The 25,837-nt window shown below is 44.8% G+C and overlaps 1 protein-coding gene across 1 annotated transcript in view; it reads right to left on the bottom strand.

The window, feature by feature from the left end:
- The window catches only part of LOC137803923 (A disintegrin and metalloproteinase with thrombospondin motifs 20), a 76,225-nt gene extending 50,591 nt beyond the window's left edge, over positions 1 to 25,634 (bottom strand). Inside the window, exons 1-9 of the mRNA XM_068602776.1 lie at positions 25,521 to 25,634; positions 24,966 to 25,327; positions 20,921 to 21,089; positions 10,823 to 11,076; positions 8,337 to 8,420; positions 7,768 to 7,892; positions 7,637 to 7,677; positions 7,181 to 7,286; positions 3,572 to 3,718 (exon numbers count right to left, since the gene is read on the bottom strand). Coding sequence (XP_068458877.1) covers positions 3,572 to 3,718; positions 7,181 to 7,286; positions 7,637 to 7,677; positions 7,768 to 7,892; positions 8,337 to 8,420; positions 10,823 to 11,076; positions 20,921 to 21,089; positions 24,966 to 25,327; positions 25,521 to 25,611 — 1,379 coding nt within the window. The 5' untranslated portion in view covers positions 25,612 to 25,634. The remainder of the gene's footprint in view (positions 1 to 3,571; positions 3,719 to 7,180; positions 7,287 to 7,636; positions 7,678 to 7,767; positions 7,893 to 8,336; positions 8,421 to 10,822; positions 11,077 to 20,920; positions 21,090 to 24,965; positions 25,328 to 25,520) is intronic.
- Between the last annotated feature and the right edge of the window lie 203 nt (positions 25,635 to 25,837).

The raw sequence follows: 25,837 nt of genomic DNA, 5'->3' as shown, positions 1-25,837 counted from the left end.
TTCAGGTTAATCTAGCATTTTCCGAGCCCAAAAAGTATCAACATGTGTCATCTCTTTCATAAGGGGGCAAAGTCAACCTTTCCTTGTCTTTAGTTGGCGATCATCCTGGGATGCGTTTTCCCCTGTGGGTGGTCTGTAAAGTTACCCAACAGAGCGACTGATATCACTTCCCCTCAATAGCCTGTTAGTAAATGCTGTCACTATGAAACTGGAGTACGGCGCCACAGACTGAATAAAACTGCATTTTGATACAGATTGAAAAGGTTCTGGAGGCCGACCGTATTTTTCTGTGCTGAAGAAGGAAAAAAAAAAGAGAATTTGTAATCCTAAAGCACCTGATGAAGTTACATAAATCGGTGCCAGCGCCGGCATTGCAGCATAATGACAGACTGCACAGTGCCACACCCTGAGCCACGACACAGTAACAGAGACAACAAAAGCACAGCTGGACTGAATGTATGCGCCGACGTGCTGCACATAAAACCATCAGCCTTCACGGTCGTGAAAAGGCACAAGGCAAACATGTTAGCAGAGCGAGCCGAGGCTCAAAGGATCTCTTGTTTACTTTTGAGAAAGGAAACTGGCTGATGAGACGCGTATAGATGTGCAATTACACAACATGTCTGCAGCGCGCTGGCAAATGTAATCCGGGACGGAGCTTCGAAAAACACCTGCTCCATGCAACGCCAGCTGATATGACAGGCCAATAATTACACAGGATTATCCCAAGTTACAGTCACTTGTTTCTTTCCCCTTTTATTTCCAGCAGTAATGTCGTAAAGTGCAGCAAACAGCGCTGGGTGTCAGGGGAGTGATCGCATGAGAAGAATAAAAGTACAGTGGAGGAGACTGTGAATGAAAAGCATGGAGCCGCCTGTCAAGGAGTCAGACTGACATTCCCATATTACAGCATCTTTCAGCAGTTGGTCATCTGTCTAATCTGTGTCCGGGAACCTAATGGAATGATTATTAAGACCAAGACAGACAGACACAGAGATGGGAGAAGGGGGTCAACGTGGTCATTTTTTAAATGAAATGTATACTTTCAACAAGAAAAGAAAAGAAAAGAAGAATATTGGGCATTTGGATGTGAGATAGCGAAGCAATTCCTCTCTGGCATCAGAGGAGATTGCACACCTGGCAGCCATTGGGGGGACTTGAAAGTAAGTTTATTTATAAGATGACTGTTAGCTGGCTGTTGTGCGCTGGTTGTAAGAGCCTAAACAATAATAGTTCCCATGCACACCATACTGGGTTTCCTTCCGCAAGACAGTGCAAGAAGACTACTCAAATGTCAAATTGATGTTTTTTGGAGAGGGAATGACACAGAGCATCACTGTAGAGGGTTTGATCAAACAGCGTCAAGAAAACTGCAGCAGTGCGGTCATGTTGGAGTTTTGTCTCTGACAGCGTGTAGAGATTATAGCGCAGGACAATATGGACAATATAATGACAGAGATTTAGTTGGATTTGCAGCAACATACTGAAAATAAAGATCCATCTTGATTTTATTAAGACGAGACACTGTCAGCAAAAATATTGTTTCATCATGCATTTTGAGATTTAGGGATATTTTTGCTTTCTTTGTCTGGTTGTTCTCTCAGACTAGTGGAAAGAAAACACCCTACAGACACATTCAGGTGTTTATTTTACTACATTGGCGTCTGTAGATCTATCCGAAATGTACAAAAAGTTGCCTTTTAGATATTGCCTCATTTGCATATTTAAATATAACATTTCAGAAAACTTGGAATACAAAATAAGTATTGTGTCAATGTGAGTAATGAACTAACCGGGGAGGTCGTTTGGTGATATATTGTAGATACATTAATTACCCTGAAACCTCCACGCCAGTAGCACAATCTGTTACTGTGATTTATGTAACTATAACGGTTTATTCACAAAAACATAGCCAACATGTATTGTGTATGGCTGTTGACAGTATTTTCTGATTTATGTAGTGAGAAAAAAGAGATTCCCGAACTTCCCTCTGTAAAAACCTGCCTCGCTTGCATATTCAAATTGTGTTCATGTAAGTAATCCCCTGTGGAAGTTTCATGGCAACATCTATTAGTTCTTTTTCTTTTTTTTACCCTATTCACTTGTACTGCGTCCCCTGAAGATAATGACAGATCAACTATTTAAAATTGACTTCACATGGAAGTTCTTAAGAGTTGCGAGAGCAGTTTGGCTAATTTTTGAGGTGTGTAATGGAAAATGATAGGGCTTGCCCACTACTACTGATTATGTGGTGTTTAACACCCAGCCAACACAATAATTAGTGGGTGGCAACTGCCAAAAGTTATGCATTTTAGTTTTAAATTTGGATTTTGAGCCTTAAATCACACGGATCCATAAAAGAAGGAATGAATGCTTGCTTTATGTCGACGCATAATAACAGCAGGATGCTTTTCATCAGCGCTCAGGTGCAGGAGTTCAGTGCACATTATTACAGAAACAGTAGGATAAGGGGGAGGAGGAGGGGAATTCTTTTGAACGGGGGACGTTGGAGAGCCGGCGCGGCCTTTCATTTTTTAAACTGGTAGCAGAGTGGTGCAGATTGAATTTGCTCTTCAGGGAGAATGGGCAGTCAAAACACTGACGTACTTGACCAGAGCAGCCCACCGAGCAGGAGCAGCGCTTGCAGGAGTAGTACTTTGAATCAATGCTCCTCATTGTCGGCTGGAGACGGATTTCAAAAGCACTTGGATGACGCCCTCGTGGGCCTTTCCCACCGCTGTGGCTCCCACACTGAGATGCTCTCTTCATACCTGCATTGTTTGTTATATACCCCATATGAAGTTGATCACAAATGCATTTTATAGTCACGCCGCACTGGTTTCCTGCAGTAATTTGCAACGAGAAACACAGCTGTCATGGACCGGACTGAATAAGACAGAGAATGTTTCCGACCACTCGATGTTGAGGTCATCGTTGGCTGGAAACGCTGTGAAACACAACCTTAAAACTCCATACGAGGCGTCGCCTCTCGAGATGCAACTGGTCAACAAGGCCGTCCTTTGTGAAGGCCTCCACAATTAACAGAGGAAAGGAGGCAAAGAGTGAAGGGTCATGTCCTGGGAAGATATAATTATAACTGACATTTCCCATCTTAAAGGGAAGCCTTTCACCGGGACCAGTGGCCACAGCGCAGGTTAGGAATTGCTGAATGAGTCGTTGCCCCATGCTACAGGTTTTGGTGTGGAAAGCAGGCCAGTGACTATAGATCACTGTTTGCCCGGCATCTTGAGAGCACGGCTCTGTCTGAGTCTGGCGACAGCTGGGGGTCTGCGAGAGATCCATTGCTCAGGTCAGCCGAAGAAGACCCCCGGATTCAAACAGGAAATACTCTTTCAACACCAGAAAATAACAAGCCCACACAGTTTACATTGCGCCGACCTGCCGACAGAGCACCGCAGGAGATGTTGCAGCAGTTTGTTTAGCCGGCAACGTCACAACAAGTGAAAGTTGATGGCGAACTAAAAATGTGGACGTGATAATATGAGATCGGCGGAGAAATATTTGTTTTGATGATACATCGTGTGCCAACTTAGGGAAAGCTGGTACCTACTCTAGAAACTCTGTGATGTATTTGCGGCTGCACTTGGACCAGGACCAGGGATTGGTGTCATAGTTGAGGGTGGGAGCCATGACATGATACTGGTGCTTCATGCCCGGCTCCCGACACTTTGGGTTGTCATCGTGAGGCATGTTGAACCTGGAGCGGAGAGGGAAAAAGAGGGGGGGGGGGGGCGTTAGCGATGGAGAGAGGGATATAGGGAACACACACAAAGTGATTATCAGCTGCTTAATGGCTCAGCCGTAACACGGAGAGGATAAATGTCACAGGATTTACATTCAGTCCTGTTGGGCCGCCACACACACACTCAGATGCAGCCACGGACGCGTGTGAATAATACCACGTACACAACGCAGCTTACTCTATATGGGTTTGTTTCTTGTTTCTTTTTCTGTGCCATCTCCCAAAGGTTCATACAGTAAAAAATTCAAAAAAAGGCTTCAATACAAATACTGGACAGTTTGCGGTGCAATGTTTTAAGGTAAAACACATTCTTTATCCATTAGCTTTATTCCACTCCATCATCATGGCCAACATGCGAGTGAGAACCACCTCAGCTCACCCCTGAGAGGTCAAAGGTCACCATCTCACATTCTCAAAGAGCTTACCTCTTTTAAGCCAGCACTCTTTATCAGTGACCCATTTTTTCTTTTTTTTTTAGGGGGGATAGAGGATCTTTAGGTTGAGATGCAGCTCAATATGTCTGTGGGTCAAGTTTCTTTAGCCAGACCTCTGTAATATGTAATATATATGTTTTGTTTGTTTGTGTGTATTAAATGACCACGCCCCTCCTAATAGGGTCAGAAATATTGAACTGAATATTGAATATTGAAACACACACACAAGTAAATGTAAGACGATGGCAATTCCTCACATTTGAGAAGCTGGAACCAGTAAATGTTTGGTATGTTTGCTGAATAAATTACTTCAAAGCTTAAAAGCTTATCAAAGTAGTTGGCAATTAATTTTCTGTTGATTCGCTAATCACTTAATCAGCTGATTGTTTCAGCGTTATAAACAATAAAAAAAAATAGCCTTCACTGAACAACAGCTGTGTAAATTAAAGTACACAGCAAGGCATCTGCAGATTAATGAATCAAGCCACTCTGAATGGAGTTGGCAGACTCATAAAGCGAGTCGATCATGTCCAGAATAGCCCGTTCCAATGCAGATGTCCTGTTTTGATCTGCGGTCTGGCGTATTACCATAACTACATGTCTATGTACACACACAGGAACCCATGCAGCTGTATGATGTCGGAGATGTTTACAACAGGATGTGGGCCAGTCCTGGGCTCCGGACTGTGGCCGAGGGTCAATCCATACCGCCACACAAACAAGACCTAGCAATGCTGGCATGAGGCCCACCCCACAGGGGCCGAGAGCCTGAAGGAAAACACCCCGGGAATAATTAAGCCTCTGGCCCAGTAATGAGCTCTGCACATACAAACCAAGCTGCTGGCTGATGCTGACAACATCCAACCAGGCCCAAGTGGTATTTGCAGTGTTATTTACTATTATTTCTCACTGATGATGGTGCACGGGTGCATTAGGGTGATGGAACAAGTTTAAAATGAAAGCACAACAGGTCGATATTTATATTTTTTAAGCTTTCTTATCATCATTAAAAGGCATTTGTGACCAGCTCCAAACAACTTGTACTCTTTTGGACACTGATGTGAAGGGCAAAAATGAGGATACGGACTTGAAATCCTGAGTTGAGAGCCTCTTAGTGTAATTAGGTTGTAAATCAGGATATTTTGTGGCTCCCTGTTTGGCCGCCTCAAGGGACAGATCAATAGAGGAGTCAATTCTAGTTGGAGGGATCCTACCCCAGCACTTCATTATTAGCATCCAGGCCGAAATGTGATTAGTGAGGTCCACTCACGTATAGTGAGAGCTCTCAACAAAACAAGCCACTTTCTTTTCTGTACATCCCATCCTTCATGCCATGACGTCATGCAACGAGATTATCTGGAAGACAACGACGTAGGTCTGAGCTGAAATACCCATAAATAACTGCGAGAGTAAGACATACTGCTGCAGCGAATTCCTGCAGATTGGGTAAGAGCATGAGTAACAGCGCGGTCTCCAGGAACAGCAATTATCAGCACATCAACAGAGACGGAGCTCAGTGACAGCAGCGGTGCTACTTTGTCAGTGGATTACGCGGTTTTAGCTCCTCCGAGCGCAGCGCTCCACAAAACAAACCCGCCTTGACAATATCAGTCATTTCATCCACGAGGAAATTCGTGATCGGGATAATACCAGCGAAGCTTTATGGTGCGGCCTTTCTTTTTTTTCTCACGACGTCAAAGAAGAAAAGCCTGTGGTCTTCTAAAGTGATATCAAAATGTCAGGAAGCTGTGTTGGTGATCTAAGACATTTAGAGCCTTGGCACCGTCTAGTGACAAACGTGATTATGTGTGTGTCACCTTTGAACGGCTATCAAATGACACCGCCTCGCCTGAAAATCCCCACGAGGGCTATTAGCCATCGCACATCCCTGCAGTCATCTGAGAAAGGCCTCCCATCCATTAGTCGAAATATTTCTTTAATCTGCAATGCTCTCCAAAAGGCTCCCACTACCTGACACTGGCTTTTCCCAGAGCGCTAAATGGAGAGCTCACGCCTTTGAACGCAGCAATTAACTGGGGGAAGGAGGAGGGGGGGGGGGGGGTGTTGGTTGGCCTGATCTCTCCACTGGAAGAATGTGTGAGCGGAGACAGAGGAGGAAGAAGAATATCTTTCATTCTTCACCAATGGCTCACACGACAATGATCCTGTTCAGTCGCCTACACCAACGACGGGCAGACCGGAAAGAAAATCTCTCACTCACTTTCACGATTCATCTTTTTTTATTATTCCCTCGCTGAGACGGGGGAAGACGACGCTGCCAGTGTGTTACACCTCACATCCAAGGCTGGTAGTGCTTCTCCAAATCGCACCACTTTTGAATCAACTGAACTAGATTACAAGAGTATTCAACAATAATTCCGTCTACTGGATGTTTTGGAATAAATGCTTCCCATCAGAGCGATACAGTGATGAAGGTGGATACATATTATACATAGGAGTCTTTATTTACACTTTACAAAAGTGCCATTATTAGCTTGTTGTGAAAAATCAGTCAGACAGGCGTTTCGGGATAACACAGCAGATACATCTGACGACACTGTGGCACTGTTTATCGGTCTTTGCAGCTGATACGAGGAAACAAGCGAGCCCTCGAATACTAAACAGAATATTTAGCCTTGCCCTGTCTGATAAAGTGTGCCACTTCCAATGATGTATTTACTGTATATAGAGAACAGAAAACCTGCAACCTTGCATTTTTTCCCCACACATCCACACTGCATTTCATCTGAGCGGTCGTCCCCAAAGCTCCGACGCATTAAGGGTTAACATCTTGAGCTGTACAGTAAGGTATTAAAGGCTGGCAAGTTATTAAACGTCAAGTTTTCACTTTATTATGTTCTGCACCTGTGACTGCAGCGCCCTATGTCTCTTGATAAGAGGGCTATTGTTTGTCAAAGCTGGCTGCGAGGGGGTGAGTTAGTTTGTGTGTGTGTGTGTGTGTGTGTTCAATGCTGCAACTTACACATGGCCCAGCTCATGAGCGATGGTGAAGGAGGCACTAATTCCATTCTCCTCACTGATGGAGCAGCTCCGGTATTGGTCGCACATGGTCCCCAGCTCTGCGAGCCCTACAGGGTCACGTTTGAAAACAGAAAAACACCGATGCACATGAACACACACAGAAACAGAACTATTTGAAGAAAGAAAAGAAAAAAATCCAGCTGCTTGAGTGTCAAAGGCGATTTAAACCATCAACATGTTCTGTAAGAGAGATTAGCAAACGCCACCGACTCCCTCCATCCTCCCTCCCGCCTCTCGTTTCTACCACTCTGTTCTGTCACTATAATAGTATTAGCTGACAGCTTGCCATAAACTCATTACGGCACTGTATATGAGCTGTGCTTACTGGAGTGAAAAGTTAATCTAAAAAGGACTTGAGGTGGAGATATATTTGTAAAAGAGAAAGGCAAAAGTTTACCTAAGGTGTCACATTTATCTTTCGCCCGGCAGATGTCCTCCCTGAAACAAATAAAGACAACGCTGTGAGACATTTTTCGGTTTTCTTTGTCAAATTGGCCTTTAAAGTGAGGATGGGAGATGAGTGTGTACCTGGTGATGAGGAGTGCTGTGTCATGGTGAGAGGGATGGCTGTCATCCGGGAAGTTTTGGGTCTGCTGCCAGACACAGAAGTTGTGGAGCGTCGTGGCAGCATTGAAGCTCACCGTGGGCCCTTCCTGTTTTTGGTGAAACATCACCAAAAAAAATGGGATACAAATTGTAATGTAGGGATACCTCACATTTTTCTGTCTCGTGATCCTATTTTTGTCAATTGTGGATGCTGATCATGGTAACGTTTTACAGGCTTCATACATGGGAGCCCCTTACGGCTCTCCAAACAATTTCAGTGTCCTTTAATTTAACTATTTGAGAATCAGTTAGTGACCCAACGAATCACAGTGAGCCTCTCAAGCAACCTCTCGCTCGCAGGTGGCTAGCGGCCTCACTATAGTATCGTTTGTCCTCCATGGAGACCTCTCTTGAGACTTGAAACTGACAAGGCAGGCAGTGTCCTTTCAAAACCAGCCCCCTCAGAGAAAAGGCCAGGCCAGGGACACCTGCACTGACGTCAGCCATATTGGAGTGCTTGATACAGGTAGCATTCAAGTCCCCGCACTCACCTGTTCATTGTGGACGACGACGAGCTTGACGATCATGATGTTGATGAGGTTTCCTACGCTGGGGTCCTTGTACACTGCTGCTACCTGTAACAAGACAAAACACACAGACAAAAAATGCAAACCTCTACTGACCTGAACCAGAGCACAGACATGAAAGTCTACTTCTTTACAATTAAACAGACACCTCCATCTGCACTACTTATATCATATAATATAATACTGCACTAGTACCACCTTATTCAATATATATCTATGTTGTGCATACTAGTTAAATGTTCATGTTGATTCTTAGTTTCTGTGTTCTTCTCTGTTGTCTTTAATGTCTTTTTCTACATTTATCTTGTTATTGTATATCATATGTCCATATGTATGACGAGAGCAGTGTGTAACCAGAGTCAAATTCCATGTATGTGTACACACACATGACCAATAAAGCTGATTCTGATTCTCTTCACTCAATACGTGAAATGAGAAAATACAGCAATCAAAGCTGGATAAAGCTGCGTGAGGTTTAATCAAAAATAGCAAAAGGTAATTCAAGTTTAAAGAAATAAAAAAAAAAACAATGTCTCCTCCAGGGTAAGTTTAATCAACAGGGTATTAAAACCAATTACAATTCCCCCACAGACCTTGGCAGAGAAAAGATAAACTGAAATCTGGACCCAGCAACAAACGTGAAACCTCAGCGAAGCTGACGCACAGAGCTCCTCTGTGAGGACAGCAAAACATTCCCTCTGTAGTCTTTCCCCTCCACTTCTCTTGCCTTTCTCGTGCACCCCTGTCACGGTCGGCCAGCAGTCTCCTGAGGCCGCGTGCGGCCTCCTGACAGGAACTCATTAGGCCACTATAAACATTTAGCTTGTCTTAGCCTAGAGGGAGGCGAACGTGGTGCAGGCCTGTCCAGTGTGGGCAAAGGGAGTCTGCCTTTGCAATGCTCAAAGTCCTGCTTTGACACAGGACATTGTTCTGTGTCCATTTTGGTCTGCAGATCCTGTGCAGGTAAACACAACCTTGTGGCGTAGGGCTGTGTGTTGTGTGTGTGTGTGTGTGTGTGTATCATGATACAGGTATTGTGATTCAATATACTGCAATACTGGAAGCAGAGTGAATTTGAAAATTGGATATCAATTCGTGTTTTTGAGAATTGAGTGTCTTGAAAACGTAATACTCGTTACAGTTTCAATATTTCCTTACATCCCCTGTGATGACTTAAGTATTTTTAAAATCCGAGCAACAGCCCTGAATGTCAGAAATATAACCGACACAAACAAATATCATAGTATAATGTTGCTTTACACTAACAATCTCATTAAATCAAACACAATGGCTCTAACTTGGTTTTGCTCTCGCCTCGTTAAACAGTGGATACGAAAATTGACGAGAGAGAGATTTTTGAAAGAAAAAGCGATGTGTTTGTGTGTGTGTCCGCACCACTAGTCTGCATCACTGAATGAATGTTTTGACTTCAAACCTGGCACTAAAAACTAGGCTGGCACATTCAACACAGACTGCACCCTCACAGACTTATTTAACACAACGACAATCATTACTCCGTTGTATGTTAATGAGTGTTTTGAGCGGTCTGTCATACTAGAGCGAGACACACAGCAGCAGGTACACACGGTTCAGGCCAATTGCTAATTTATCCTGCTCCTCTAGTATATGCAGAGACAGTCGATGGCAGCGTTACTGGCTGGATTAATCAGGCAGCTCTCTCCGTCCGATACGGGACTCACAAAAAGGACAAGATGCTGAGTCAGGATTTTACCAATTAACTGGGCCACTTTCGTTGAAGCGGCAGCACGCTCGGGTCACATTAGGGTTTACGACCAAAATGTCAAACAGTAACATCTGAGGCTAGAAAAACACAGACCTGGACTGGGGGATTGAGTTTCATAGTCTTTAACTAAATTTCAAGAGAAAACACACATTGCCTCCCTTATGCCGTTATGAGATAGTTTTATTAGCCCCAGGTTTTGAATTGTCACTTTCTGAGATTTCGGCCACCACCGCAGCACAATAAAATACTTTTGGAACAAAAAAAAATCATTTTAAGGCCTATTTCCTGTGAGCGTAAGTCCACTGCAGACTGTTTACAACGGGGTCTATTATTGAGAATATTCTCCAATTATTCCAACCGTGTGAACCAAATTATTTTTGTATGGTGACAGGCTAGCATTAGCATGTTCCGAGCTAGCCTGCGACTCGTCGTTTTCTCACAGGGCTTTAAATCATCATTTATTTCCCACAGAAGCAAGGATGTATTTTTGCTGTGCCACTTTCTGTTTTGTAATCAGGTGTTTAAGATGCAGATCTCATGACACATGGACAGATACTACGCACGAGCATTTGTGTAAGAGTGACAGTAATGTGCATGTATACACATTCACCTACAATGGTGACATTTCCCCAAACTCATCCCAATCATCTTCAATCCGAAAGATAAATGCAAAAAAATATTTTTTTAGAAACATTGCTTTACTTACTACTGACATGATTGTGAGGATGTAGTGCTCTAGGTTGCGTCCATGGTGGCGCACCATCTTGGCATCTGCGGTCACCATTAGCTCGACGTAGCGAGGGTAAGAGAGGAAGCGCTTGCGTCTGCGCGGGGCTTTGAGGGGTGTGCTGGTGGAGCTGTTGTCATGAAGGTGTTGATCCTCTATAGAGGCTCTAAGAGACTGCAGCTGCTCTCCCATACTCCACCTGTTCTCAAACGCAACCGGCCTCTTGGAGTTTTCTGTGTAAAGAAAGAACAAATTCTGTGTGATTACGTGGAGAGGAACATATTTATTGGATTTAAAATAATGATCATATGAGGTGAATTGGATTATCAAAGACTCAAATTCTACCCCACTGGACACCCACTGCTTTATGTTCTGAAGGCATTTGAGGAGAGCGCATGGCACATGTACAGTTAAACGCAGAGGGTTTTAGCTTAGCTGAATTCCAGTGACATAACAAAGCGCGCTGGACTTCTCTGGCAAAAACCCACCATGAATGAAATCATTCCAGTGCTCGGGAAAACAGTTGTGCCAAGAGACACGAGGTCAGTGGTGAGCTTTTGTGAATACGGGTTTTCGGGTCAGGCAATATGCACGCCTTCTGCCGTGTGAGCCTCACCAAACAGAAAAATCCCGTGATGACGTTTTACTCACACAGAGACTAGTCGGATATAACAATCCTCTAATTATCCTACCTCTAAGAGCCTGGAAACATCTGAAAATTGAATAAACTCTCAACCGTGATAAAAGGTAACGTCAAATATATATACGGTGCCAGATCGAAATAATTCCCTTCATGGGCTGTGGCGGTGAACAACACTTTCAACACCGGCCGTGTGTAAGATATACTGTAGATACTCAACATTCTCTCAGCTGAACTGCATGTGTTGAGCTGGCCCTGAGCAACAGATTCCTTCACCATGACATAAGGACGTTTAAAGAGGTAGACAGAGGCTGAGACACAGAAAGCGCTAAGAGCTAGTTTCATTAAGAAAAATCGGTGGAAGCCGATTTAATTACACGTAAACATATGTGTTCCCTAAGACTGCAGCCTTTTGAAAAGAGTGTGGAAAAGCCACAAGTGGAGAGAGGGTATTTCTTGTCCCCACAAAGGCAAGCGCCAAATTGCTTAAAAAAAAGAGAAAAAAGAAAGGGTAATTCTGTTTGGGACAAATATCCGCAGCATATTTTGACCGGCAAAGAAAAATATCTTCAACATCATCAATCAAGTTAATGACGAACACACATCAAAAATCCTCTGCTCATTTGGAAAACATCAAAATGTTTCAACCGCAATCAATAATTTATTAGCATTGGAAGGATTTCAATAACAGCTTTGTGTTGTAACCGGACATCTGAGGACTGAGTATTTGCACACAGACTATTGTGTTGTTCAGATTTGCAGCAATGCATTGCCATATGTGATGTGGTGTAAAAACGACTGCTTGCAGCAGTTGCCGCCAAGTCTCAGCCAGAGTACGAAAGATTGAAGCAGCGAGCCGACAAAGTGATGGATAGCAGGAATGACGAATAAAACACACAGACACGACAGCTATAAGGGCACAATTTAGGAGTTCTTTGACAAGTTCCTATTGCATCGTGACGACAATGCATTGCTGCAATGTTTGCAAACATGGAGGCCACAAATTTGACCATCAATTATTATCCACAATAAAGCCCGAATGAGGCCCAAATGCACTCAACACTGTTACATTAACAGTCACAGCATTCTGCGGTGTATTTGTTGCTTTGAAGGAAACAAAGCAAGTTATTTATGGGAATGAACAATTTTGAGAAATGAATGAAACATAAAATGACATTTCGTAAATAAAATGACTCTCAGTAATTTTGTGACCGTCAGTATTTACGAGCCGAGCATAGTTTGGAGTTCGTCATCCTAAACAACCTCCTCAACTTTGGATAACCCGGCTATAGTGAAGCCTTCTATTGTCTTCTGTATATTCAATATTTCCAGACAGTCACACAGAGAAAGAGATTGTGTGCAACTGTTAGGTCAGAGGAAAGCGACACAAAAAAAAAAAGAAGTAAACTTGCCGAGCGCGCCGAGATTATTCAAGTGATGCCCCCAGTGGGCACACGAGGCGGAGCGTGACTCCCTGGCACAAAGGCACACAGCTCTTGCTGCCGTGAGGCCCGGCCCCACGCCGGTGCCAGCATGCAAGTCAGCGCCAAGACTGTCAGTGCACACAGCCCGGGCAGCTGGGCCAGGACAGAGCTTTGTATTTTCCAGGAAAAATCGCTCCAAAGCCAAACCCACTACACTAAACCCCTTAAACAGACTCATCACCGCCCGACAGTCTGACATCAAAGGGATTATCAAAGCACAGAGGAGCATCTACATCAACAGAAATTGGTGTTAAGTCTCGGCGCAAGCGAGTGTGAGATGAAAAAGGAGAGGAGGACGAAGAGGAGGAGGAGAAAATATGGTCCCTGTTGTAATAGCCTTTGAATCACTGCAGATTAGCCACACACAACCTTTCCCAAATCGCCTTAGGTTCAAATCCCTCTCTCACTAGGTAGTGAGCTGCTACTTACACCATGAGAAGACAGGGGTGACTGCCCTGACCTGCCGGACAGACAGAGACATGACATCTCCCTCAGGGCATAAGGGCATCAAATCAGCCTCCCCTACACATCCGCGTCTGAGTATGTGTTGGAATTGATTACCAAGCATCCAAATGTGAGACGTTCAATTTATTTTTACACTCGCAAAAAAAAAGGCTCACAACCGCAAGCTCGTAAAACCGAGCTCCAGCGGTTCTTCATAACAGAGAACAATAAAAGGAGCTGAGATGAGGGTAAGCTTTTATAAATGTTGTAATTTGGTTAACTCCGCTATGCGCACAGCTGAAAAAGAGCAACATCGCTTTTCTGCTCAAACGCCTACCTGACTTGTAAACTTGCAACGCTCTTTATTACTGCGCCAAAAGATAATGAAACACAATGCATTTCATAAACAATGTGTATCTTTTCACTCAGTAGCATGTTTAATTGCGCCGCAGGTAGGAATGGGCCGTTTTTATACGCATTTCAAGATTCCAGCATGGTTTGAATGCGTACACTTGCGCACATGTACACCTATTTACTTTCATTCGTGAACATTTGAATTTCAAGTATGGCAGCATTTTGATCACTTTCTGTTTGAGCCCATTCATGTAAATCCAGCCGGTCCTAAAGGATCTCATTGAGATTTCAATCTAGATCAAAGAGTTGCTCTTTGACTCTCCTTCAGCTCTCTGTCAAAAGTATCAATGCCAAGAACCCAACAATGGGGAACACACATTTCATTGTTGAACTAATTAACATTCTTTTACAATGGCCCGCTGGGAGTTAAAGCGCCCTTTTCCCCGGGTGCCAATTAAATGGACAGTATACTTTACGTTGAGTATTGGTACTGCCCTGGTTCTATACGAGGTCATACACTCTGGTTACTGACGGTACAACTCAAGGGGGAACATGTTGAAACTCCTGTAGACAGAGGCACAATTAAGTGCAATTCTGTGGCGAGACAGAGTGAAGCAAAGGCAGCTAATTGTTGTTGCTGAAGAAGGCTTTTAAAGTGAAGTGGCATGGCTTTTGACCTCATTGGGAGACGGTGGGCTTTGTACACTAACAGTGCTCTCAGAGTTCAGTTGTTATTTTCAGTTCAGAGACGCGCTTAAGACAGCACGGTTGTGAGCTGAAGAATGTGTTTGGAGTAGCAGACCTCCTCTGAGGAGACAAAACACTACTTATGGATGAGGAATCCTATGATGGGCAGGGGCCTGGAGTGTTTTCATTCGGCAGACTCAAACTGAGAGTTTCTGGCTCTCAGATTTAAAGAAATTCATCCTAACAGATTGTAGATTACATGACTGATGGATGACTGAGAGCCCAATATTCACCAACACTCAGCCACCTCAACAACTGCCGTTTTAATAATAGTACATTTCTAAAAATGGGTTTGCATTAAACTCAAAAAGCCATCGCATCAAAGATACAAACAGGGCTATACCGTTCCCTCCTCGATGGAGGTGACTGAATGTCATTTCTTGAAAGCACTGTGAATGTGAGTACTTGACTCCCGATGTGATTTGAGACTATTTTGAAAACAGAGCTCCTCATTTCTGGTTATTATTTATTGCAAAGGGAATCCGCTTTGGGATGACTTTATGGTGTAAAATTAAGCTACGAGGCTTTCAAAAAATCACAGCGTCGTAAAACCAACAATTAACATAGCACCTGACTTTGGCATCTAACAAGAACACACAGAGAGGCACTTAAAAAATAATTCCAGTTTATTACAACTTGGATGATATCAGTAATAATAGCGTTGCACTGATTGACTCCTGGGAACCGCATCGCTCTGTCAGGCAAATTAACTTTGTTCGTAGCAATGTTGCCGTGCTACTAGAGCTCAGAAATTACGTAGGTGAGTATGTTATCATAGAAAAGATGGACATAACTGCCCAAAGTTGAATTACACAAAAAACAAAATCCATACATTAATTATTTATTTGACAAAGGTGTCCAATTCTAACAACGTTCCACCTCATAGTCAGCGTCTTTGATAAGTTCAAATATCCTCCAAAACTACTTAATACCCTGAAGCAAAAAGTTCTTCCTTGACAAATACAAAGCATGTCTGCAGTTTTGAGTGATTTCTGGCCTCTTGGATGATAAACAGCAAGAGCCACAGGCGACTGGCCAGCTCTCAGCACGGCCTCTCCCCAGTCCACCTCAGTGGGAAACTGTCGTTCATCTGTCACCCCCTCTCACCTCTGAACGCCACTCATGCCACCATGCAGTCAGTCACTGTCACTCAAGTTGCTTTTGCCATCCCAATCAGCCCCCATCAGTTAGGAATGGCCAGACAGTAGACAGTGGCGGAAAATAGCCCCAGCTGGAATCTGTCACGGGAACTCCGGAGACAACACAACGCATTGGGTTCAATGGGGTTGAGGCCTCGGGGCAGGCAGACACATGGCAGCTATTAAAGTTATAGACTGTCTGTAGTTGCCCAGCCCTGTCCCGAGTATATGTTATTTTAAAATATGATACCAATGAGTGCAATGGGCCATATTATTAGCTCTGTCATGATACAGTGTCATGAAATTTCAGGCAACGACGGGATAAAGCATCACGCCTGAAGAGAAAACTCACACATTACTCAAAACTAACACACATGTTGGCTCAAGACTCCCAGTCAGTGTATGGCGGAACACATTTTTTCACTAATTTGACAACTAGGAGTAATGTCCATTCAAAAGGACAATCGAAAGACAAAAGAATTTCCCATTGTTTTTCTTGTATTGGGGCCAATAGAAAAGCAGTGGGCGAGAAAGCTACTTTGGAGAAGCAGGTGTAAAAGAAGAAAAGCAGGCAGTGGGAGTTGAGGAAAAGGCTGGGGCCTCTGCCAAGCTCTGCAGCAAAACCGACAGGCACATTAAGCGCCGGCCAGGGCTGCTCAAACACATGAAGAAAGAAGCCTCTTTCTCCATCCCACTGGACTGCTTTGCAATTCCCTAATACTCAGCGGGAGTCTACGTCCATTGACAGGCCAGGGAGATGACATGCACTCCTGACACACATGCTATGGATGCACACAAAAGGGCAAAAACAAACATGGCAACAATAGGCACTTCCTGGAATGGGAGGACGTTTAGTCTATCCAGGGGGCAAGGGGTTCAACAAAGCAAGCCTAAGCCTTTTGGAGCCATCTGACAGTCAGAATCTCAGCTCCATCTAAAGCCAAGAGCCTAAAGGTGAGAGAGGTTGTCCGAATGATCAACACCCGTCCATCACTCCCTGACCGGCCACCTTCCCTGACCCCTGTCAAGAGCCGGAGCTAAGAGGAAAACAAAGAGCTTAACGCATACATAGTTGCAAGTGAAGCCCAGCAAACAAGTCAGCAAGTCCAGTTACCACGCACTTCTAGGAGGGGAAAAACTCAAGGTCACATCCACCCGTCCAGTGAGTGACTCCAAACAAAGAGGGAAGTGAGGTCACAATCAACAAGTGCTTCCATTCACATACATGAAAGCGCAAAGGGAGAGCGGGCAGCGATTCAAGTCGGCTAGTTCAAACCCCAGGCGGGGGGAGGGCATTTTCCATGTAAATGAACCCATTGACCAAAAAACCTGATGCTAGCATTTGAACTACCATGTATACACAGTGGGCACCAAGGGGGGAATCCTATACAATGATTGTGTTGAGGGTCAGGGGGGCACAGATGCCATGTGTGCCAAGTATTGCCGCATCAAAGCCGATCACGTCGCTGTCCCAGCTGCCCTCAGTCAGCCATCAAGAAATCGGGGGGGGGGGGCGTGACGGAGCCAACACTGGGACATTGGTGTTTGGGTTTACGGCTTCGCTGTCAAGCCGTCTGTGTGCAATTCGCTATCTCTAATTCAGACAAAATATGACACCCCACGGCTTTACACACACAGCCAGCGACTGTGAGAGAGAGAGAGATACCTCCGTCTCTTGCTTGTCTTCACATGGATTTTAGAGAGCAAAGGGAAGAGACGGAGCGGGAAGAATCTGCCCCTATCTGTAGCCGCCCTCATCCCCCGTGGCTATCTCTATCGAAGGACGACGCAGGGATTCACATGCGAGCTCGAAGACAGATACCCCGTAGAATGTGTCATTAAAGGTCGGAGCCGTGTTGTGATTTGAGCCCAGTAAGCTTCTTCCCCGGGGGCTTTTAAAAGCCAGAACCAGGCACAACAAGGCCCTCTGTGACTTTAAAACATTAATCACCCACTCAACAGCTATCTACACCAGAGATATTCTAAACAGCAGAGAAGCCACCCAGGTTGGCTGACACAGACAGAAGGCTGATACAGTTGCTAGAAATGTCCGTCAGTGAGATCAAACTAAACGCTCCTGTGGTTCAGATCCTCAATTTACTCTCACATTTCACATACTTTAAACTCAACAACTTTGAGTTGATATTGTACGTTAAACTCACGTCCACATGGGAATGAATGAACACATGCAGTGGGGAAAAAGCAGCCGGAGACAGGTCGCTGTTGTGACCGCAGAAATAACAAAACCTAATTTTCCTTCAAGGTAACACTTCAAAAGCTCTTATCGTTGCCCTTCTGTTTCTGACACTTTACAGGTAGTGACGGCATATGTACGAAAAAAGTCAAGTATTCGTACGTGTCAAAGATGACAAGCGCAAACAAAAGTTGCCTTGTTTTTTAAATCCATGTGGAAACATTGCCTTCCTCTTCTTTCAACACGAGCTTTGAAGGGACTGTACAAACTCTGGAAAAGTCATATGGCCCCTATAGATACAGAAGTCCCCGTTGTTGTTCTGGCACTGTCTGTAGCGCATTAAAGCAGAAATATGACACATCATTTCTAAGGGAAAAGCTTATCTCACCAAAGGTATCTTGCTGGTGATATACATTCTGTTTCCTGGAGGGCTGCTTGATAAAAACACAGCTTGTTTCATCTCTGTCAGGTTCAAAATGATGTTTTCTTTTGCAGAGGCAGAGAAAGAATAATAATCAACACAGGGACTAAACAGGCAAAACAATGTCTTTACAGAGGGAAAACGGTGCCTGGCTAGCAGATTAGCAGGCTTTGTTGGCCATTCAGCACTTCCATGTGTTTGGATCGACTGTGATAGTTAGCATGTTTTAGACTAGAAGGCCCATAAAGCTTCAAACCTCTTCAAAGTCCAAAACCTGCCAAACCCCTCAGCACTCAAACTCCAAGTGCCGATTTTGATTTAAGGCAAGAGTCCTCTTCACGGGAACATAAAGTGGAGAAAGAGAAGAGAGGGAGAGAAAAAGAAAGCGGGCCATAAGATGACTGACCTTGACAAAGAGTGCTTTTATAGCCCCTCAAAAAGAGGAGATACTGGGAAAGGAATCCGGCCCTCCACTAACACCACAAGTACTGCAGTCTATCATCGACATGATGAGATAAATCTGAGGGGTTTTTTCTCTTTTTTTACTATAAAGCCATTGCTTTGGATGGTTCTACTGAAGACATAACTCTACTAAACTGAATTGAAAACCGGTTGTAGACAAACACATCTTCTTTGTTAACCCTTAAGGTAAAGTCAAATGCAGTCCCACCATGTTTTACACCTTTTAGAGGGTGGTAATGTTTGTGTGTGTCGATCCGGCTCTGTGGTTATTTTGTATGTTGATGTTTAAATGTATTACATTATAATGAAAAGAAGCTATTTCCATTTTTTGGGATTGTTAGAAACATCTTGTCATAGCTCCAGTAACAGCTGGCAACTCTGTAAATACCGTTCATATTCACATATTTACATTTGATGGGTTACACTCTCTATAATCTACTATCGTATCTTCATAACCAACATATTTAGTATTTAATCAAGCATTTATCAGGTAAATGAGATGCTCTGTCATCTTTTATGTAACCTACAAAAAGGTACAAAATTCAGTTTTAAGAGCGCAGGTAAAAAAAAATGTACTGCTTAGATATCTATTCCCCTGCTTACAAGGATTCTACTTGTTGATAAGTTTCTACACTTCATTCTCTCCCGGCATTTGTGCTGTGGGTTCGGAGCCCCATACTTAGACACTGATTTAGTCTGAAGCAGGACATGAAGAACAGAAGAACTGCACAGACGTGGTGTAGATTAGACACAAGAGAAAGGAAGAGCCACAGAGAAAAGACCTTAGCCCACAGAGCTGAATATGTGCTACATGTCTTCTCAAACACATTTAACATTAACACATTAAAAAGTCCAAAGCCAAGAGGCAAAGTTCCAAATCCAAGACCGGGAGCATCCACTACAAATGTTTGGCTAGCAGAACAACACGTGCCAAGCTAGTGTTTACATCCGACCGGCTAGTAGCAACGTGTACTGCACTCCTTCCCATAAAAAGACAGGACAGGTCTGTTAGTCTTGGCTTAGTATGGCCTTCAAAGAGCACATTTATCACCGCATCTGAAGAGGGGCCTATCTGATAAAGCTGAGGAGCCGCAGCCAGGGACACCTCACAGTCCTTCTGGATCTTTTAATCCGGCTGCTTATTGTTTACCTGCAGCCCTTTGATCGAGACCTACAGGTGTCTCATCCATGTCTTCCTCCCTACTATTGCACACTGAAAACCCTTCCTAAAAGTGCACCGGCTCATAGTTGAAGTTATGCGTTTAAAAGTCAGGATGTATCTCATTTACGATTAAGTACATATAAAAGAAATAATATGGCGGTTCTTGGGAGATTCCGCCAGGGTCATTCACCAGGCCTCCACTCTCGGTTCTTAAAGGGAGAGTATATACTAAAAAGTGCCTCAGAGTGGGGGCGAGGGGGGGGGGGGGGGTGAGAGACCCTCCAGATTCCTCAGTCTCTGTTTACCACACACAGACTGAGAGAGTGAAAGGGCAAAGCATATTAAGGAGGTATTGACCTCGCCCATCAGGTCAGCCCAAGTTCTTTAAACCGCCGCCACATACAATAGCTGCCACCAGGCGACAATGGCTGGGTTCAGACAACAAGCAAATCAAGTGGGCTGCACATAAAAGATTTATTGCATCACGCCACAAAGGCCGCCCAAGGAGCTCCCTGCGGGGACGACTCTAAGGCCTGCCATCGCGGTGAACTCCACTCGGTCACCCCGCTTTCTGTTGAGGGCCTCTCCACCACCCGAAGGCCTCAAACATAAAAATTCTAATGAAATTGGGGGAACTTTCAGGCAGCCTCCCATGCGGAAAACCTCTCCAGTTCTTTTCATCGCAACTGCAACCTGAAATGTAATTATTCCCTCCCTCTGAGCTGCTGCCACAGACCTGAGATTGAATGCTCTTGCGAGTGGGAACACCAGGCAGTGTTGGAGCGCATTTTGCTTAAATACATTTTCAGTAACGCTCCTTAATCAAAAGCTGAAAAACATTTGGGGTATCCTGCAAGCCAAAGATCGTGACTGGGAATAATTTCCTTTTGAGGACCATGTTTATTGCCAAGGCTCAGGAAGGCTCAGAAAGTGAACGCAGGTCATCAGAATGTACAGTACGTGTCTGTGAGTGAAAGTCAGACAGACAGTGGTTACAGGCAGTATATTTATGCAGTCAGTAGTCTGTTACCTGAGGCAGCACAGGGCTCTGTGTTGTTGTCAGTATGCGAGATGTTCCTCTTCCTCTCGTGCCGATAGACGAGATGAGGTTTGTTGTGCTCTTCGTCATATTCCTCCCCGGCAGCGTTTAAAAGCGGCTCCAAGAAGTATTCACCGTGTTGTGTCGTAAATGTTCCAATCTAGAACAGAAAAAAAAGAGACATCATTGAAGGGTTTTGTATGAAGTAGACGCTTGCATATGTGCATACTGCACTGTATGTGTTCACTTAAAGGTTAGGGCATAGTTTTTATAGGAGAGGGAAAAAATCGATACAGCACAGTATCGCGATATTTTGCGTGGCGATATACATGGAAGGCAAGTATCGATCTTTTATTTAATCAGTTCTAAACATTTTGGTCTTAGAATAATAAAATCAAGTTATTTTTTGTTGACAAAGTTTTTCTTTGGGGCCAATTTGCAGTTGAAAAAATTGTAATAAATCGCAATATATCGCAATACTCAATGTATCGCGATAATATCGTATCGGAACTTAAGTATCGTGACGATATTGTATCGTGGGACCTCTGGTGATTCCCACCCCGAGTAGTTTCATCTAACAAGTTGCGGTTTAATTGCAGTCCTTCTGTGTTGCCTTTGGGTACCAGTGTGCATATTACTTCCAAGAATATTACTTCCGAGAATATCACGATCACTATCGGTCATATTTGAAATTGTGACCATGAGAACAGCCAACCGTGAGACATTTTAAACCTTTTATACATTCATCAATGTATCAGCAAGTCGTCATGATTCCGTAAATCATTTGACACCTTTATGCACGTGCTGTTGAGCGCTTGTTCCGACTGGGAAAATGCATTTCCTCTTACTACCTGACACTAGGATGAGTGACATCATCATACATGGACAGAGCTGCTGACAGAGGAATGCTAATATTGATTTGGCAGCTCAGTCCCTCACAAAGCTTCTTAGCTCACTCAGCCATGAGGCACAATGGTGTTTGTATGGTAATTTCATGCGCGCACTTAAACAGGACATTGGACACTGGAATGTTATCTTTAAGGCAGCATTATTCCATAACCATCCCGATGAGTGATGGACGTCTGACAATGGAAAACAAATCGGATATGGAAAACATGTACAAACTGTATGCGCGTTGTGTACCTTTCCACTCCGCCTTTGAAAGGGTGAAGGATTAGCAGGCTTGCACGTATGCGCTGTACTTCCTCAAAAGCGCTACAGGCCTCGAGTGCGGCGTGTGTTCAGCGCTGCAGTGTAATAAGCTTGTGAAAGCAACACACAGGGTAGGAACAAACACACTCAGTGTACTCTAGCTTTCCAGGAATATTGCTATTTCTTCAGTTCTGACAGGCCAGTGTGGATGAATAAAACTGCTTCTGCAATGCATGACTCAAACTAAGTATTGACAAGAGCCAGTAAGGGCGTGTGTATTGTGAGGCCAGGCGGCATGGTTTTTGTACTTGGTCATGAAATGATGCAAAATGTTGCATCTTAAAAACTAACATTGGCAGTGTTCTAAATGTAATGTGTGTAATGTAACAACTGAGATGTTTACCTGTATCTTGTAAATCCTTCTCTCATGGTGAGTTAACTTTAATTAGACAATTACAGTCGAGGCCCTCTAAAGTTCTCATGTGGCGTTAATGGAAGGCTGAACAGACAAATGCTCTGTTCAGTCAATGGAGAGGGCAGAGTTTCAGGGTTTCCCAGCATTAGCTCAGCAGCAAATCTGGCAAAAAGTTTGGACAGACACAATGGTTGCTGTTCAGTAGCGGGTGCTGAACTGGACCTTACAACTGAGGGCCTCCTATTTGAAGCGGGGTCACCGCCATGACATGGATGAAATGATGTTGGCACACATCTGTTTCTGACAAATCCCACAAAAACGCTTTCAAACCCAGTGGGTGCTGACTCACCCAAAAGGAGGGGGTACAGTCGCAGTCAATCGCTGAAGTCAAACAGGACATAAAGGTGTCATGAGCCTGATCTTTACACAGAGGTGCATCGCTTGGTGGCGGAATGAAGATAGCCTCATTCCTCAGGACAGGCTGACTCACCACACACGTCCATTATGTGAGTGAACTGAGAGGGCGAGCTCCTTCAGGGACATTTCCCACGGTGTGAGCAGACCTTAAGTTCCTCACAACCTTCATTGGCAGTTGTCTCCTCTTCACAGCATTTCTCCCCTTTTTTTTCTGGCCATCACAGCTCACTTTGAAAAGGCCAAAAGCCCCTCAACCCCGCCTCCCTCCTCCATTCCCCCCTGGGGACGGCTTTGAGCGACTCTAGACAAAAGGGGAACCTGCTTTTTCTAGAATGACCCCCTTTGTTTTAGGGCTTAATTATTCCTTAATGACCTCAACCCAACAAAATGTGCGCGACCATCAAGCCCCAGCGATCAGATACGGACACATTTATGACCCTATAGCCTCTGGTGCTTTCTCCATTGTCTTGTCATTCTCAATGAGTGATGATGCGGATAAGCAACAAAGATTGCTTGAAAAAGGATGCAAACATGTTTGGATAAGGGAGTCATACATCAAAGTTGGACAGAGGGGCAATTAAAGGCTTATTACCCTGATAATTCCAGCTTACCTCATGCCTTAAATTGTTATATAAACATGGGAAAACACTTTATGTGGTTTGGTGGTGGTCTCTGTTCTCCAAAGCGACACTGAATGGGAGTTAACCCCCCCTGGCATGGATCACAAAACATTTTTTTTTATTATTATGCCAAGTCTTAACAGGAGTATAATCACTGTATGCATTGTGAATGTGGTAGATCAACATGCTATCCTGGTACCGTACACAGTGCACCTATCTAAAATAAGGATTATGTCACCGATAGGGGTGTTGACGGGCAGGGAGACTCCAAGGGGATGGTCCTCCTGTCTGTGTTGCTGAGTCCAGCCACAAACACCCCCAACCACGCAGGATCCGGCTGGCGCAACTGAGGTCAACCCCCTAACCCCTGGACCGGTAACCTCATGTGACCCATGAAGTCATCCCCTTCAACACTTCTCAGATCCTCTCGCACAGGAGTCCGCAAACTAAATGACTTTAGGATCCTCAAATGGTATAATGGGGCCGTAAACTCATTATTACCCAATAACTCCATTAAAGACCCGTAAGATCTCAAAGATACGGTAAAAGGGCAATCAAAAGGCAAACAGCTGCTTTCGACGAATTTACGCTGTCTGCAGTTTGGCGCTGCAACTGATCGGATTTTCCCGATGAATCAATTACTTCTATAGCTCTGAAGAGTGAAACAAAACTGATTGGAGGAAAAGAAAACTCCAATCACAAGTTCACAGAAACGTATACGGTGACATCTTCAAATAGCCTGTGTTATCAGACCTCTGATACAAAATATACTCAACTTACAGCAATTTTAAAACTGAGAAAAGCAGCAAGCCGGCACATTTGAGTAGCCGGAACCAGCATATGTTTGGCGTTTGAGACTCATAAATTACTTTAAAATCCCAGTCGATCAACCAATCAATGACCTGACCACCACTTTTGGCATGTCTGCTGTTATTACTGTTTATTTTGTGTTTTTGTATGCGAAGGTTTGGAGGTTTCTTGTAGCAGCAAAGAAGTGGTTGATAAAGTAAACGCACCAAAGCTCTTTGCTGCACATGTGCAGTAGACTCAACCCCTGTGTACATGCTATGCCCTATATCTCAGTGCAGGTCAAAGAGCAGCAACCACGGCTCGCACTGATTGGGGATTTATAGTGTGTCATGCTCAAGGGCACTCCAGTAGACCTGTCACTCCAACCCCAGTCTCTCACCACAACAACAACAACCACGACCCTGATGCCCAGACACTGCAGCCCAGAGCAGCATCTCACCCACACGGAGCTGCGCGCGCTCTCTCCTCATCGGTGCCATTCGTCCAGTAACACTTGCTCTCGTTACACTCCCCGCACACTTCACTTTTGCTGCGGGTTATGGAAGGGCAGGGGCGGTCCGTGCCTGGCTGAAAGGCCTGTCAGCAGCGGTCTAAATCAACGTCCACAAACGCCCATACTCACAAGGCCAGTGCACAGGCTGAAGACGGCAGGGTACTCGCTCCTGGCGTTGACTTGTCCGCGGAAGAAGCAGTGGCGCATATCGCCCGGGCCGTGGGGGTGGGAATCCGCGGCGGCGCTCTGCTCCGCTCCCAAGTGTGTCACCATGTACGAGGGGGCGATGAAGCCGGACTCCGCGGTCAGGTTGAGATGGAAGCGGTCCCCGAACGCGTCGATCCTGTAGTGGACGCGCAGACCCGACAGGTCCCCGTTGAGACTGCGCCGTCGCCTTCTGTAGTGCAACTTGTGGGGGAACGACTCTCCGAAGTCATTCACGCGGACCGGGGTGATGATTTCGTACGATGACAGCTGCTTGATGAAGCTTTCTGCAACAAACAACACGCGAAGTAAAACAATGCACGCTCTAACAACACACACACACACACACACGCGCGCGCGCGCACACACGTACGTCGCACCCATGCATCATTCTCAATCAATTTCACTCTTGAAACCTCTTCTTCCCAAACGCCGCAACTTTCCCCCCGCGCACTGCTAAAGCACAGCAAAGCACACTACCTTGTTTCGGATGCAATCGGTGTTGCAAAGTGTCCCGGACCAGCGCTGACAGATGACACATTAGTCCAACCAGCCAGATTGCAAACTGCATGATTTTTCCCTCCGCGAAGAAGCCCTGGCTGTCCTCTCACCGGGCAAGTACCCTCTGTCTCTCCCGAGCGGCTCCCCCACCCCCTCCACCCTCCACCCTCCACTCTCCCTTCTCCTTCTCCCCGGCTTGTCAGCAACAGGTCGCGGGATCCGCGGAGGCTCTCTGCAGCGCAAGTCTTGCAAAGTGCACTGGCCTCATCGCATTGCTAGACGTAGTGCATCCGCAG

The sequence above is a fragment of the Clinocottus analis genome, unplaced genomic scaffold (genome assembly GCF_023055335.1).
Source record: "Clinocottus analis isolate CAN_PGR_092001 unplaced genomic scaffold, fCliAna1.0.p SCAF_6, whole genome shotgun sequence".
Taxonomy (NCBI): domain Eukaryota; kingdom Metazoa; phylum Chordata; class Actinopteri; order Perciformes; family Cottidae; genus Clinocottus; species Clinocottus analis.
Note: the sequence above shows the minus strand (reverse complement) of the source record. Positions and strands in the feature narration are given on the sequence as shown.